The 17531-nt window shown below is 39.1% G+C and overlaps 1 protein-coding gene and 1 pseudogene across 26 annotated transcripts in view; one reads left to right on the forward strand and one right to left on the reverse strand.

The window, feature by feature from the left end:
- Nucleotides 1286-2254, forward strand: LOC474947 (chloride intracellular channel 1 pseudogene; annotated as a pseudogene).
- DST (dystonin) overlaps nucleotides 4428-17531 on the reverse strand; it is a 480589-nt gene continuing 467485 nt past the window's right edge. For 9 of the 26 annotated variants that reach the window (XM_038554387.1, XM_038554384.1, XM_038554381.1 and 6 more), the window contains 9 exons: nucleotides 16620-16774; nucleotides 16369-16443; nucleotides 15470-15487; nucleotides 13147-13264; nucleotides 11734-11805; nucleotides 10611-10810; nucleotides 10062-10172; nucleotides 6532-6655; nucleotides 5425-5687 (listed from right to left, as the gene is read on the reverse strand). In XM_038554387.1, coding sequence (XP_038410315.1) covers nucleotides 5425-5687; nucleotides 6532-6655; nucleotides 10062-10172; nucleotides 10611-10810; nucleotides 11734-11805; nucleotides 13147-13264; nucleotides 15470-15487; nucleotides 16369-16443; nucleotides 16620-16774 — 1136 coding nt within the window. Of the gene's footprint in view, nucleotides 5688-6531; nucleotides 6656-10061; nucleotides 10173-10610; nucleotides 10811-11733; nucleotides 11806-13146; nucleotides 13265-15469; nucleotides 15488-16368; nucleotides 16444-16619; nucleotides 16775-17531 lie in introns of all 26 variants that reach the window. The other 17 variants (XM_038554396.1, XM_038554397.1, XM_038554385.1 and 14 more) reach the window with 7 other exon arrangements.

The following is a 17531-nucleotide window of genomic DNA, read 5'->3' on the forward strand; positions in this document are numbered from 1 at the left end:
CTTAAGATTAGTAACATTATAAAAGAATGGTTTGTTTTATCTGAGGATAACTTTTGAAAGCTTCTTAATCTCCAGTTTATTTTTTTTTAAGATTTTTAATTTATTTATTCATGAGAGACACAGAGAGAGAGGCAGAGACAGAGGCAAAAGGAGAAGCAGGCTCCCTATGGGGAGCCCGATGCAGGGACTCGATCCCAGGACTCCAGGATCATGCCCTGGGCTGAAAGCAGATGCTCAACCTTTGAGCCACCCAGGCGTCCCTCCAGTTTATTCTCATATCTTATGCAGTCTTTAATTTAAAATAATGGAGTATAACAGAAGTGTGTGTAAACTAATATAAAATTCCTTTGAACATATTTTGCTTTGCATATATTCTTAGCACATTAGAGGCAGAGTGAAAGATTCCGTATTTTTGTTGTCCTTCACCCAGATATGTAACATATCCATAGACTCTGAAATTATCTAAAATCAACCAAAGTTGTACAATTCAGTAGGTTAAGTCAGATTTTAAATAGTCATATGAACTATTGCACAAACAAGTCACCCAGGACTCCATTCTCTTCCCAGTGGATTTTGGTACATCAAGTCAATCCCTATGACAACTGAAGGGCACTTAGTAAAATACCAAAAGACAAAGTATCTGTCCTTGCCTTGCCTCCTTTGTGGGACCCCAAAGGCAAGTTCACAGCTAAGTGGCAGTGTTACTAGCTAGACACACACACACACACACACACACACACACACACACGCATGCATATACTGTTGGGTGGTTATCAGATCACTTACCTGACAATAAAGCACATGAACTTCAAAGCACCTTGTCAGAAAAGGAGTAAATCACCACACCTCATTAGTTCTGCTTCTTGTAAACATTTAAAGCAAATTTTGAAATGATTGAAAAAAAAAAAAGGGAACAAGATCCTTTCCCAGTTTCTCATCCTTTCATCTTTTACAGGTGACTCCCTGGGGGCCATCAAGGCCCCATCCAAAGCCCTTCCACCAGCATTTCTCGCAGAAAGAACCAGATCTGAGATTTGGCCAGGCCCATGCCCTGACATCAAAGAGGATGTTTCATTATTTCAAAAGAAGGTAGCAAACATTACATGACTGATAGTTTTGATTTTTAAGACAAAAAAATCTACTCCATGATTCCCTAATGCTTCAGAACTATTATATTAGCTAAACAAGGAGGCCATTTGACTGAAGTGACTCTAAAGCCTTGGTGGCCTACCTTAGCAAACCAAAACCTAAGCCGGTAAATTCCTCAATGTTAAAAATCAAAATACCGAGTTCCCCCAGCGCCGGCCGCTTCCTGGTCCCCGTCGCAACCATGGCTGAAGAAGCACCTCAGGTTGAACTGTTCGTGACGGCCGGCAGTGATGGGGCCAAGATTGGGAACTGCCCCTTCTCCCAGAGACTGTTCATGGTACTCTGGCTCAAAGGAGTCACCTTCAACGTAACCACTGTTGACACCAAGAGGCGGACCGAGACGGTACAGAAGCTGTGCCCAGGAGGGCAGCTCCCTTTCCTTCCCTACCGCACTGAAGTGCACACAGACACCAACAACATTGAGGAGGTTCTGGAGGCAGTGCTGTGCCCTCCCAGGTACCCCAAGCTGGCAGCTCTGAACCCTGAATCCAACACGGCTGGGCTGGACATATTTGCCAAATTTTCTGCTTACATCAAGAATTCAAACCCGGCACTCAAGGATAATCTGGAGAAGGGGCTCCTGAAAGTCTTGAAAGTTTTAGACAATTAACTGACATCCCCCCTCCCAGAAGAAGGGGATGAGACCAGTGCTGAGAATGAGGGCATCTCGCAGAGGAAGTTTCTGGATGGCAATGAGCTCACTCTGGCTGACTGCAACCTCTTGCCAAAACTCCACATAGTACAGGTGGTGTGTAAGAAATACAGGGGATTCTCCATCCCAGAGGTGTTCCGCGGGGTGCATCGGTACTTGCATAATGCCTATGCTCGGGAAGAGTTTGCCTCCACCTGTCCAGATGATGAGGAGATCGAGCTGGCTTATGAGCAAGTGGCCAAGGCCCTCACGTAAGTCCCTCCTGAGGCTCCGTCTCTCCTCTCCATTTTCTCCACAAAGGCACCAGCTGGTTTTCACGTGGCTACCCAAAGGACACACTTCAAAATGGCCTGTGGGCAGAGTCCTGAAGCGCTTGTACAGGGCTGGCTGGGGGGCTGGAGGGGATGATGGGGAATCTAGGTTAAGATTTTTATTGTGGGGTGGTGCAGGTAGACAGTGTATTTCAGTAATAACATACAGATTGGAAATTAAAAAAAAAATCAAAATACCAAGGACAACCAATCACCAATAGCCAACTAGGCCTTAAGCAATAGCCAAACAATAATTTTCTTACATTGCTTCTGCTTACTCTCTGAGTGTCTTCCCCTGAGCTCCTCCTGTCAGTGGAGCACATACCCAACCACTCCCGGTTTTGGTGCTGCCTGATTCCTATAGATTTTTGTTCAAATAAACTCCTAACATTTTTAATAAAAATTCGTTTATCTTTTAACAGAACCAAACTTTAAGGTTTTTAGAGTTGAGATTCATTTCAATGCCCTATTTTTTAAAGAAAAAGAAAGAAGAAAACAAAAGAAAAGGAAAAGGACGGAGTGTGGGTTGGGGAAGAGGGTTGTCTGCTGCATGCCCTCAAGCTTATGTGGGAGGACTCTTTAGAAATCAGCCTGAGGCTCAAGGATTAGTTGGAGAGCAAACAAGTATCCGGCATCAAAGTCTGAAAAGCTCCCTTCGAGGGCAACTACTGATAACTAGGAGTAGTTCCTTAAGAATTCTCTGAAATATCTTAAATCACTTATCTTTTTCTTCAAAAGCTTATTAAACTACTAAAAAAAAAAAAAAAAAAAAAAAAAAAGCAAAATCCCAAGGTCTCTACTCTAACAGGGGTGGCATTCAAAGAGGCTGAGATAAAATCATTCCCTTAAATTTCCTTGAAGTGGAAATGTGATCATCTCAAAGCACCAAAGGAATAACCATTTCAACTACTTTCTCAGATGGTATGTTAATAATCAAATGCATGAATTATAACATATGATCTATTAGGTAGAATTACCCTTTCCATCAAGGGCTCTCACCTGAGACCCATGCTTTCAAAAAAAAAAAAAAAAAGGAATTACTATCACCTAAAAGTGGCACCACCTAAGTTCTGTCCATGTATGGGCAGCCCGGGTGGCTCAGGGGTTTAGCGCCGCCTTCAGCCCAGGGTGTAATCCTGGAGACCCGGGATAGAATCCCATGTCAGGCTCCCTGCATGGAGCCTGCTTCTCCCTCTGCCTGTGTCTGCCTCTCTCTCCTCTGTTTCTCATGAATAAATAAAATCTTTAAAATAATAATAATTTCTGTCCATGTAGTCTCCAGGCTCTTCATTATTGGCCTTCATGAAAAAAGGCCAAGCAGGGAAAACATAATACTATTCCCTTGAGCCTGAACACCACCACTGCCTTTTGTTGAAACAAATTTACAGTTATGGGAAAAGTCATGACCCGTCATGTCCAAAATAACAATCTGCTGTTCTTCTAATTATCTATGTATTTTAGAGGTTTATATTAGAGAGAGTGCACATGAGCGGGGGGAAGGTAGAGGTAGAGGGAGAGAAAGAAGCTGACTCCCAGCTAAGTGTGGAGCCTGACACAGGGGTTCGATCCCAGGACCCTAAAATCTGACCTGAGCCAAAATCGAGTGTTGCCCACTTAACTGAGCCACCTAGGCATCCTACATATTTTTTTAATAAAGATTTATTTATTTATTCATGATAGAGAGAGAGAGAGAGAGAGAGAGGGGCAGAGACACAGGCAGAGGGAGAAGCAGGCTCCATGTGGGAGCCTGACGTGGGACCCTGACGTGGGACCCGATTCCGGGACTCCAGGATCGCACTCTGGGCCAAAGGTAGGCGCTAAACTGCTGAGCCACCCAGCGATCCCCGGCGTCCCACTTCTAATTATATTTGATGCCATTTTTCTATTTAGGGAAATTTGATCATTTGATTTTTAAATGCACATAGGTCACAAGAAGATCATTGTTATTACCTTAATGATAGAAGTAGCCACCGTGTCAAATATCTCCTGGTTTTAGTTCATGGTTTTTTTTTTTTTTTTTAGTGATTTGCTCATTTGTTTATTAATTTATTAACTGTTTCCCCTTGTATATAAGATGGCAAGGAACCTACACCCTCCGGGTAATACACTGGCTGGTACACAGTTGTTACTAAAAATATTTGTAGAATATTAGGTATTTGTTGATGTCATTTTTATTACATATTTATGATCTATCCCTGCATTTTGATGTTTCCCAAACTTATTGTCATGCTATTAGTAAAAATACATCAGACATACAACCTTTATTAAAAACAAATGATAGAAAAAGTTCTTTAAATAATCAGGTATTCCATATGTTCAAGTGAATATGTTTTATTAAATGCATACTAATATCTTTCTATAGTATGTGAGTATACATAATAAATTAAAATGTATATATTTATTAAATATAGATATAATACCAGAACATGATTATTTCAGATGAGAAATCAAAATAAACCCATTTTTTAAGTATCTTTTGGTCACTCCAAATTGATATTGCTCATAAAAAAATACACGGATTTTCCCTGGGGAAAAAATTAATTCCATAGCAATGTAGTTAAGGGACGTGTTTTATTTCATAGCTTTCTGCAAGCAAAATTGCTTTGATACAAAATGAGTTCAATGATACAGGTGCTACTGTCCACTCAAGCAAAAGAAAACCTCACATTTATATGAATGCACTTTATAATTATATTCTTACAGTATAATAGGTCTAATGTCCAGGATGCCTCTGGCCTCATGTGAAGCCATGGCACAGAAATGCTGCAAGGTTCTTGAATATCATGGCACTGGCAAGTGCTTAGAGTACCTTCCTGTGAGTTCTTGGTCAGACACTGCGTAAAGAACTGTGTGGACGTGCAGTCTGCTGTCTTTTAGTTTACATTTAAATCACCTCAAAATATATCCCATATGTGTGTCTTTTGGCTTTTCAGAGTTTCTACAAAAGCAAGAAGATGTCATGAGGTATCCATCACATTAGCTGCGGCTGTAGTGTGTGGCTGTCAGTGAGGAGGTGGACTTACCTGTAGGTACAGTCATGGATTTGAGTGTGTGCCCCCCCACGTTACAGTGCAGAAATGTTAGTGCATGTTAAACTCTCTTCCCCTCACGTATCATGTGACTTTCACCCCAGAATATCTGACAAAAAAATTATACAGATAAAATAAAAAGACAAATACACAAATAAGGCCATCTGCAGAATTTTAAACTCACTTCTTGCAATTATTTCACAATAATTTCTACATCATATTTTACATCTTTCAAACTTAAATAATAAATGCTCAAGGAAGGGCCGTGCTGGAACCAATTGCACTATCTCTTTGAGGACTTGTCCAATTTGCTGGCCGGTGATTTCCTCTGGGGCGTGGGGATTTTGGAAGGCTTGGCTGTGGATGGCCGAGAACCTGCTCGGGGTGTAGGCCTGTGTGTCGGGGGGACAGTCTCCACGTCTGAGCACACAGACTGGATTTCTGAAATGTCAAAGTCTGATGCATCGCTACCTCGGCGGCTGCTGGCCCTGCTGCCAGCTTTGCTTCCGGCTCGGCTTCCTGGTCGGCTGGGAGTCTTCTTGGGATCTGAGGAGAGAAGACAGAGTCGAAGCGCCCTTTATTATTACCGGGTCCATTTGTGACACATTCTTGAAACCTAACGCCACGTTTAATCTCAACAATCTTTCCTGTCACCTAGTAGCACTCAGCGGACACCTGTGGATGCGTGGCCTTTCTCCATCCTGCTAGGGTAGGCAGCCTCACTCTAAGTAGATGTCATAAACAAAAAGCTAGGTTTACAAACTAAAGGTACGTTTGGACTTAGTCGCTGAAAACAGGATTCCACTGACTACAGACAGATATGAGGAATATACCTATATAAGATTATGCTTTCCAAAGTCTAACATGTGTACCCAGGGATGTGTGCAGCACCCATATGGAGACAACTCTTAGGTGATAAGTAATTCAAAGCACATAGGAATTTAAAAGTAAGACTTGAAACTTGAAAGATACTTCAGGCTTGCTGAGTCCAGAACCCCAGGGACTGGGTTCACTCTTCTGTGAAGAAATAGGAGAAGCACAGGTGTAAGGCCCAGGATGGTTGAGTTTTTCCAACCACCTGAGGTAGAGCCTAAGGCAAGTTCTAAGCAGGCAGGAGAGCCAAGACCTTCCAGCATGAAAGGACAGGACACTGCTGTGGTTTTTCTCATGTTCATCTTTCTTCGGTACTTTCCAGAAAGGACATTCCTGTCCCTTGTCCTCATGACTCATTTATCCCCTACCTTAGCTGGAAGACTGGGCTAGGTGTCATTTCAAAAGAATATAGCATCATCGATTTGTTATTTCAGCCCCAATGAAGAACAGCAGGGAACTTTAGCCTTCAGATCACACTGCAAAAAGCCATTAAAGAAAGACCCCATTCCACACTCACCAGCAAACTGTGTTCGGACTCTGGCGGCTGCGGTAGTTATCAAGCCACTGTCATCCCCAGAGTGGAAGCCTTTCCCTGATAAATAGCCTGGGAGTCGAAGCTTGCTTCCTTGGATTGGTGTACCCTGTATTTAATCAGAAAAGGACACATCAAGAAATTGCTCCTGTTGGATGATCTGCCACTGACACCACATTACAGATGGGTGGAAACCCTCCACTGGCCCTCTTCAGGAGGGGGAGCAGGCGGGAGGGGGGGGGCAGCTTTTTGATTAAGTGGTATGGGATCTTACTGATTGCTTTCCTCATTTCTTTTTCTTTCCCTGAATTCAAAAGGAATTCATGTTGTAGAGAACACACAAAAATAGAGATCCCCAAATGACAGCAAGAGGAGAAAAAAAAAAGGCAAATTAAACCATGAGCATATTAGTATCTTCCAGGCTGTCTGCGAGTATTACAGAGTTAGGACAGTACTGCCAGATAAATGGGGACTGCATGGTATAGAGAGCAGGGGACTCTGAAAAGTTGTGCTTGGATATTCTGTTGCCTCCAAAGCTTTTAGGGAACCAGGCAGAAACGAGCAGAGAGAATTAGAACAATAAGCAAATAATGCCTAAGCAGTCATCATTAAACAAACTTAACTCCAAAAAACACATAGTGACATTTTATAACTTGGTACCATGCCACTGTACCTACTTCTAATACCTTCTACGGTCTTTCCACATGAGACATAGAGATGATGATTAGGGAAAACCCTTTAAAAATTCACATAGAAGCTCACTGATAATGCCTAAAGTAATCACAACTATGAGATTTTATTATAAGTCTAAAATGACTGCATTTTTTCCAGATCACTACAACATTCTGAAAATTCTCCCAAAGTTAAAAAAATAAGACTCCCAAGAAGTACAAGGGATATGAATTTTGCTTCAATGAACTCATAGGGAACTGTTTGGAGGAAATGAATCGGTGCATATTATGTGTGTGTGTGTATGTGTTTTATTTTATTTTATTTATTTATGATAGGCACACAGTGAGAGAGAGAGAGGCAGAGACACAGGCAGAGGGAGAAGCAGGCTCCATGCAGGGAGCCCGACGTGGGATTCGATCCCGAGTCTCCAGGATCGTGCCCTGGGCCAAAGGCAGGCGCTAAACCGCTGCGCCACCCCGGGATCCCTGTGTGTGTTTTAAATTAGTTTTTTTCTCTTATAAGTTGTAAATGTCTAATAAAGCATACGTAAGACCTTTTGATACATCAGAGTTGCAATTTAATATACATGTAATATCTGAAATTCATTTACATATGTACTCTATACATACAATTTAAGGACGGAATTTATATGTGATTTGTATAACTATAAAATTTTCACACAGGTAAGGATAATCTTTATTTTTTTTAAGATTTATGTATTCATAAGAGACACAGAGGGAGAAAGAGAGAGGGGGAGACACAGGCAGAGGGAGAAGCAGGCTCTTTGCAGGGAGCCCGACGTGGGACTTGATCCCGGGTCCCCAGGATCATGCCCTGGGCCGAAGGCGGCACTAAACCACTGAGCCACAAGGGCTGCCCAATCTTTACACTCACCTACCTAATCACAACTTTTTTCCATATGTGAAAGATGAGGACCTGAGGAGGACAGTGAATTGCCCAAGATCTGGCCGCTCTGATTTAGTTAAATTCCTAACTTTGGAAGAATCTTAACAATTCAAGAAAACAGTGAGGACCCTCAAATTATGAAATATATCATTTAAGGTGTTAGAATTCATTGCCATATAAGAACCAAATCATTCTTCTCATAAAGCCCTGATTGTTCTTATTTTATTGTCACAAACCCTACCTAGTTCTCTTACAGAGCCCTCCATAGAAGTATACTATTGTTTTCTCTGTTTGGCTTTTTTGTCTGATGAGGCTATTTGAAATAAACATAAATTTTATAGTAGTTAAAATAACATAATTTAGCTCTAATCTGGGAGAGACTATGCTTTTTAAAAATCTGAACTAACATAGCAGCACAGTCCCCAAAATTTAAAACACATATGTTGCTTGAGGCTCCTTAAACTATTCTTGGTTTTCATTAGGGGAAGGGAAGGAAAAATAAAACAAGACAAAATCAGAGAGGGAGGCAAATCATAAAAGATGCTTAAACATAGGAAACAAACTGAGGGTCACTGGAAGGGAGGTGGGCAGGGGTAGAATTCTACCTCTGAAACTAATAATACAGTATGTGTTAATTAAACTGAATTTCAATTAAAAATAAAAAAAAAACTTCTCAGTTTTCTACAACAGATCCATCCTTAGTTGACAGATCTCTAGATAACCTATGATACTAGCCCTTCCCACCTGCGGGAGGGGGTGGACATGAGGGGTCAGGGAAGGAGGAAGGAGGAAGAACTGAGGGGGTTGTTTCTGCCTTGATTCTATCACCGCCAGCAACGATATTTGCATCATTTCCATCTGAGTCATGAAAGTAATGAAACATTCTGTTTACTTATTATTCATGTGAGGATTAAATAATAGATTAGAAAGTGTTTTTGAAAAGCATAAAGGGCTTTTTAAAGGTACTATAGCACCTTCATAAAAGGGTCCTGGCCTTCAACCTGAAATCCTTCATTTCAAGACAAGTTGTTTAGGGACATTTCCCCCTCCTCCTTATTGTGATTCTAATCAAACATATGATTATTTGATACCTATGCGTGTCATTTTAGAGAACTTTCTTTCAAATATATTTGGTTGACTTTCAGTTACTGTAGATGATCTGTATCTACTGTAGATGAAATAACTTGGCAAATTTTATATGACCTATCTTATCCCCATAAACTATGCCATGTTAAAAAGCTGGAGCATACTTAAATAGTAATCATGAAAGTCTAATAGACACATACCTATTGAAAAAGCCAGGTAACTTTTTGCATACCTCCGCCTCCAAACCACAGCACTGATAACCAAAAGGCTTATGTCTTACCCACCCAGTGTTCTTGGGCAGAAATAAAAGTAACAAACATTCGGAAGGTCTGTGCTCATGACGGGCACTTTATAAACATTCTTTTAATGTAAGTGATTCTCTTGCAAATGACAGTGTCTTTCACTCTCCCTTAAATGGGGGATTGTTGCATTTCTTGCTCACATTATGTCTAGAAGCATGAGCATAACCAGGAGCTTTAAAAGAAACTTTACTTAGGTCTGAATATAATCTCCTTATGTATAATTTTACTTTTCTCACAAGAGGAAAAAGTAAAATTAAGTATGAGTAAGAGAACAGAAAGAAAAAGGAGATACACAGGCCCTGCAAGTGTGACTATGTTGGACTATGTTCAGCTGACACCATTCAAAGAGCTACAAACTGTCTTTTCTACATGAACCCCTCACTCATGTCTTTCCAGAAATGCTGAGTTGATACTTATCTTACAGAAGTCTATAAAAAGACACAGCATTAATCAAAAGTATGTGTATTAAGAGAGGGTTGAAGCAATGTTAGTGCGTGACAGTGTCAATTAAAGAAGACTGTTAGACTAGAATCTGGGGCCTTACGATACCTCTGCAGATGGCACGGAAAAGTCTGAGCACTCTGCTGGTTTACAAGGAGTTGACATTTTGCTGTTTGTCAACCATGGTTTACCATAATTGCGTGTTAAAGGATGGAGAATCTGTATGAAACAATGGCAAATCAAATATAAAGGACAGTAGATAAAAAACAAACCACAGAAAGAGATATTCACAGCAAAGAGTAACATTTCACAGTAAGAATGATAATAATTAAAAATAAATGGAAAGATTTGATGGCAAATCATATACACCAAAAAACAAATAAATAAAACTTTATTTAAAGAGAAAAAAAAGACATACTCTGAAAGGTAACTAAAGTGCCTATATAGATACTCTCCATATGGGCCACAAGTCTCCAAATGGGCCTCCACATATAATATGCACACACATGTATGCAAATCCTTCATTTGTCTTACTGAGAGAAGAGATACAAATGGAGAAGACTGGCCCCATAATTTCTAGGGTCCTAAAACATTCAAAAGTATACTAAAGACAGTGACTGCACGGGAGAAGGACAACACTTCCTATGTGAGTCCTACCTTGGGTGTGCTGGTGGCAGGGACCTGTGGAGAGGCTGCCTGGCCAGCCTGACTGGATACAGAAGTTGATCGGTTGGGTGAAGCTCCTCGTGATGACGGCCGTGATCTTCGGCCCCGGGGTCGGAAGGCAGCCATCCCTTGACTGGCACCATCTGCTAGAATGAACTTCTCCCGGAGTTCCATATTTGTCCTTCCTTTAGCTGGATTATGTGATGCGCACACACACAAAAGAGGAGGGGAAGAAAGAGGTGCTCTGTCATTCATAGGAAAAACCACCACCTGGCACCACAGATCATGTTGAGGATTTCAAGAACATCTTTTTGCCATGCCAACTCCAACGCAGCATAACAAAAAGTTAAATGCATTCTTTTGCAATGCATTCCTTTTGGATACAAGTGAGTTTGGGAAAGAAAAAAAAAAGTGTGTTTATTCTAACACTAGACACCAGCAAGAATAACCACTATTAAAGAAGGAGTCAGCATGAAAATGGCAAGCTCATGCTAAAATACTGTTAATCCACCAGCTACTGATGCCCACATGGTCCATCACCCCTTCCCCACACTGAGAAGACAAGCCAGTAAGGCAGGGACTGTGGCTTTTGCATGTACTACTGAGGTAAGGAGAAGGCCAGTATTTATTTAAACACTGGAGTTAATTAAATAATAGGATTACACAGAACGAGAGATGGCTTGTTAATCATGATGACAACATATAAAACCCTCAGGTTTTTCACTTAAATGAGGCAACCAGTAATTTTATTTTATGCCTTGAAAAACTCGGTTTAACCAACATGCAACAACGAACACCAGACTCAAGGATATGAGCTAATCGGTGATGCGACGCTCATACGAACACATATGCACATGGAGGACGCTCCACGAGAACCCGATGAGCAACGTGTTAGCATGTGCTTGATCACTTATAGAACACCTACGTTTATGACACACCGCAAGTGTGCCAACGTTTCAGAATTTAAATTTGGAAGCACCAGCTCAGTTGGATATGAGTTAAGCCATACGCGATGGATGAAGCGTGTTATCTTAAAACAAATGATTAAAGCAAGAATGTCAAAGTAGGAAAGAGAAAAGGCAAGAGAGGAGAGGCAAAGAGAGGGGTTGCCAACCTATAGTAGGCTGAGTAGTAGTAATTGAAGAGTTTGATTCCGAACGTAACATTTTACTCCCATGATGATGAACTAGAAAAAATGACACAGGATACCAATCACATTAAAGAATACTGTTAGCAAGAGAAGAAACAAAGTACAGTAGTTGAATATGCAAGGGGTGCTCAGATCCGGCTTTTAGCACACATTTTAGAAGAAAAGTTGCATCAGGAAAAGAAGCACTCAAAGATTTGACTCAGTAAGAAAAATGTATTTGGAAGATTTGGCCACGGTCACGCTAACTTTTCTAAGCAACTCAACAGGACACTACACATTCTAATTGCTGTTTCGTGAGAGGAACTACATTACTTGAGGCTGCATTATTTTCAAAATATTAATAAAAGGAGTTTTTGTGATTTTATCCCTTCCATGGATGCATCAATGACTTGCAGAGAGCAGAGCTACTGAGTAGGTCTTATGACAATCCAGGGTGCCCTTAGCAGAGTGGCCTGCTCACTGCACAGGAAAACTCACTCAGATGTACCTGTGCTCAGATGCCAGGACTACAGTAACAAAGAGGCCTCACAGGAGGAACCCCAGCTGCCAACTTGGTAGCCAAAAACAGTTATCAGCACAGATATTTGCTATTGTTTGTTTAAGAGGAACGAAATGAGTTCACAGGTTAAAGAAAATCACAAAAATGTTGTTTGCTTTTTCTTTTTTTTGAAGAAAAATGGGCCTATTAAAAGTAAATGGGACCTAACCAGCAACTGCAATCAAATGACCACTTGTGAGGTCAATCAGTAAAGAATTCCACAATCGACTTTAGGATCTGAAAAATGAAGATTACAAGATAATCAAGGACTCTTTGGCTGGTGGATATAAAGTGAGCTATAGTATCATATGTGTACATTTTTAATATGCTAATCTATAGCTTTGAAATAAGAGTCAAGTTTGCAGTTGATCACTTTCAAAATTTTTAGGTATTATTTTCTGTGCTACCTCCTGCCAATTTGAAAAACTTTCACTTTTAAACTTCTACTGTCCAGCATGTTCAGTCTCCTTCACCTCACTCTCCTTTCACTGTACTTTGCTATGTAATGACAGATGAAATCCTTTCCGTAGTTGGTGTAATTACTCATTCTGAAAATTGTTGATGGAAGCATTTCCTTAAAAAAAAAAATTGATTCTAGTATTTCCTGCCTATCAGTCTCATATTTATCTAGAAGATGTAAGGAAAAAAAATGAGAAGAACATGGTTTACATGACTGCCACAAGTTCTCTAGGAACTCCAGGCTGACAGGGACCAATGTGAAACATTCATTATTGTAGATAAATGACCAAAATTATACCCAGCATGTTTTTGATGCTGGAAAATAATACAAAATGGATATACTTTAATGGTGTTATTATCTTGACATAGCATCTCCTTACCCCTGCAAGGATCATTTTTCACTAAGAACTCATCAAGTGCCATCCATCCACCTCCAACACGAACCATTACAGTGCTTCGTAGGATCCGAACAAGTCGCAGTTGCTGAGAGTCTCCAAACTGTGAAGACGAAGGAAGAAAGAACCTCTAATCGTCAACAGCAAGTCTATGTGAAAGGGCGATGTGCAATCTGCAGTAGCTTAAGCAACCAACTTAAATTTCTTGCTTTAGTTCACAGCGATTAGTAAAATCTCAGAAAAGGGGATTTGAGATGATCTGCGTTAGACTGCTGCATGCTGATTTAGCTCAAAGGAAACAGTTTGAAAAAAGCTAACAAAGGTTATCAAGTATAATACTGAAGCTTTGTTCAAGAAATGATTTTTCTTTATGATAGAAACAACATTAGTAAGGCAGTAACTGAAAAATGTTTCTAGAAATGAAACACAGACGTGAAAATAAGCATTGGCCCACTAGCCCAGGGCTTACACAAAATAAGATTCTAAAGAAAATTTAATAAACTCTGATTCTTCTTCATTAAAACTTCTTCTAAAAACTAAAATTGCTTTCCACTGAAATCTGTGAGAGAAATCTCCATAAATTCATTTCATTTTCTCTAAGAGCAGTTTTGACTTAAAAGAGATAAGGTAGTATATATGAACATGACCAATAAAAAATTTCACAGTCAACTAAAATTTCTGCAACACTAATGGTCTGGTAAACCAATTTGTTAGAGGCTGGATTAATGTGTCATTTCGGATTACTGTGATATTAGAACAGCCAGTGACACATTATTAATGATACAGCTTTCAAATCTAAAAGGCTTAAAGCTGTTTGTACCATAATTACTGACACTAACAAGCTGTTTTTACTCGTTCAATGGATCTCCAAATTACTTGGATATGCTACAAATTCTCCAAGTCCTGAATAAATGTGTAGACTACATAGTTTCTAACCATAAGATTTTGAAAGCCCATGAGAAATAATTTTATACTTTTAAATCATTTCTAATAGGCTTGTGTTCAGCTTGTAAAAATCACCATACCAAATTTCATGGTTGCCAACCCAGCAGATACCACAGCACAGTGAAGAGTCCAGTAAACATAAATAGCTTCTTTTAAAGGCAGGTGAGATACAATTGTGACTTTGACTATTGTCTGGGTTCATCTGGATAAGCAGAAAGCTTTATTTTAAGGAGAAACAATATGCCATTTTTCAATATGCTTTAACACTGAGTTTCAGGAAAAGAACCCTAAAGCAAAGCCAACCATTCCAGACCCTGAAACTCAAAAGGACCTGGAAAGCATGTTAAATGGACCGGCGGGAACTCATGTGTTTTACAGCATCTTTTTTATATTGCTATTTCTAAGTCCATTTTCAAGCCTTGAGATTTAAACTTTCCTATGATTGACCTGGTTCCTGAAATATAAATTAAAATTTTAAAATCAAAATATATATTTATTTTGTTAGAAAAAATTTGGTGCTGCTAATAAGCAAAGGAAAAGGAGGGGATTTAAAGAAAATTACCCTTAAGAAACCAGATAATTAGACCAGATACTTGCAGTCCAAGATTATGTTTATTTTTATTTTTATTTTTTTTAAGATTATGTTTAAAGCAAAAGTTTTAAGGAAATGATGTTAGTATTTTGTAGAGATATTTCAATTCTAACAAATATGATTTAAATTTTGATTTTGAGAGGGTATTCTCTAGATAACTAACATCGCCTTAGGAATTTCCCTAGTTTTCCTAACAGCCAAATTGTGAGACAAGAAATCACAGAATCATTGATTTAGGACAAATGGACAATCCCTCTTTGGAGAGAGCACATTACTTGTGGCTGAGAGCCAGGGAGAGTTCTCACTACTCTGTCTTCCCATGTCACTGCCCAATCCTGATCCTTCTCCAGCTACTTGTAGACCCTATGATCTCAATGTTTTGTTTTGTTTTTTTTACCTAAATGGTTAAACACACCATAGAGATGTATGCAGAATCAAATCTGTGTTCCAGTAAGTATTTGCATTAAATATACGCTAACAGTATTATTATAAACTGGAACTAAAAATTGCATTTGTAACACTGTGACCAGTCAAGCTACAATTTATTATCTGGTTTGCTTAAAAGTAATGTCCTCATCTGAGACACACGGCAAAAAGGAATCCTGGATCAAGGACCCTTACAGCGTTTACAGAAACACCACGCCAACCAACAATGTAGTAGCTAGGGCAACAGCATGGGAAAGATTGGCCATGGCAAGCTTTAATGACTATGAATTAAAGTTAAAAAAAAAAATCATTGGGAACTTGAGAATACATTCCACTGGTTTATACCTGATTTCCCAGGAAGAACTGATAAAACAAAATAAAAAATGGAAGAAAGACACAATTAGTTCAATAGGAAACTTTCTATATGACTCTAGAACACACACATACAATCTGTCACACTCTGGACTCCTGGATATAGTATCTAGGTTAGAGATGTGCAGGTACCCACCTGTCCAAACTTCAAGCCATATAATCAGAAAATTTTCCATAAAAGTTTTTTTTTTTAAATCTTTGGGTTTCAAATTTAGGTCAGAAATTCAAATATGTCGATGAATATTTTTCAATATAGAAATTAAAAAAATCAAAGTTAAAAAAATTTGACTTGTAAGTAACATACTGTATTAGGGAAACTCAGCACATTTCCTATCTAGCTACTACATGTAAGAGATATTCCAAAAAAGAGAAAAAGAAGAAGAGTGACAAAGTCCCACTGGTTGTTCAAATAACTATTTTGAAGAAGGGGAACTGAGCTTTTGAGATTTTGAATAAAAGGAAAAACAACTGCATGAGTGGAAAACACTGCCTCTTTTTTGTATTTCTAAAAATGATTCAACATTTTTAACTTCGTGCTTCTGTTTTGGAATAGCTTTTTTATCAAAAATATGAAAACTTACCTCTAATCATAATAAAATGTATCATAAGACACAGGAAGCAACCTGAGTATGTGAGATGTGCTTTTCTCTTCCAAGTAATGCACGTGTCAAAGACATGTCCTAATTTACAAAATGCAGGCTATCTCTACATAATTTAAAAAGACAAAAGTTGGAATTTCATAGAACATTCTATTGTGATGTGAGGTAAAAAATAAATAATTAGCATTCCTGGAAAGCAATGCAGATCAAATTGTATACAAATTTCCATTTTTATCCTTCAAGAGAACTAAACAGTTAATCTTGAAAACTCACTCTGTATTTGTTATCTCCGATCTGTTCAACTTGAAATCGTTTTGCACATTTACACTTCGCCACCTGCCTTGTCACCTGCCAAAAAACAATGATGAAATGTCACTTTCCTGTTAACATTACATCACTCAGTCCATAAAAACCTGGACACAACAACTCAAGGTGGAAGTAAATAAAATGGCTGCATGAGTTTGAGCACGGTATCTTGGCAGCGCACACTGCTGCTGCTGCAGGCAGCGGGGGATAAGGAGTACCTCATCTTCGATTTTGTCCGCATCTGTGACGGGTTTATATGCATCTTTATTAGGGTGGAGGGCTGCTACAAACTCATAGTAGTCAATATATCCATCGCCGTCTCGGTCAAAGATGTCGGCAACTGCGCTCATTTCCAGGCGGCTGGTTGGAAACTCTAAAATTTTCAAAGTAATGGTTAAGTTTTCAGAATAATGCTAAGTGGCATTACTTAGGTATAACTGATAAATAAAACTGTCAGATGCTGAGAGGTATACATTGTGATGATCAGATCCTTGTACGTGTTGTGAAAGGAGTCCTCCCATCAAGTTAATTAGCACATCACCACCTCACATATTTATCTTCTTTTTTTTTCAACATTTAAGTTCTACTCAGAAAATGTCAATTACACAATACAGTGCTATCAACTACAGCCACCATGTTATACTCTAGATCCTCAGACCTTACTCATTGTGCAGCTTAAAGTTTGTACCCCTCTATGGGGCTCTCTGTGTTTCCTACTTCCCAGCCCCCAGCAACCACTCTTCTACTCTAAGTCTAACTCTGTATTTAGATTCCACAAATAAATGATAATTAAGATACTCTCAGCATAAGCCATATTATCTTCCCAGTGAAAGTTTTTAAGACCTGCTATTTACAATAACATTTTATAAAAAGATTTAATCTTAAAGAAAAGTAAATGGTTATAATTTGCTAATTGTATGATTTTTTATCTTAAGGTAGCCAGTTAAATTATCAGGGTCATCAAATATATTAAAATCCTTTCAAGAGCTGATTTATATCCTAACAAATGAAACCACTATATATGGGACCTATCTTTAATTACTGCCTGGGTGGATCATTTGAAATTGCTTTTTTTTTTTTTGGTTGAAATTGTTTAAAATTAGCAAATTTCATATGGTTCAACTACCACT

The sequence above is a fragment of the Canis lupus genome, chromosome 12, assembly GCF_011100685.1.
Source record: "Canis lupus familiaris isolate Mischka breed German Shepherd chromosome 12, alternate assembly UU_Cfam_GSD_1.0, whole genome shotgun sequence".
Classification (NCBI taxonomy): domain Eukaryota; kingdom Metazoa; phylum Chordata; class Mammalia; order Carnivora; family Canidae; genus Canis; species Canis lupus.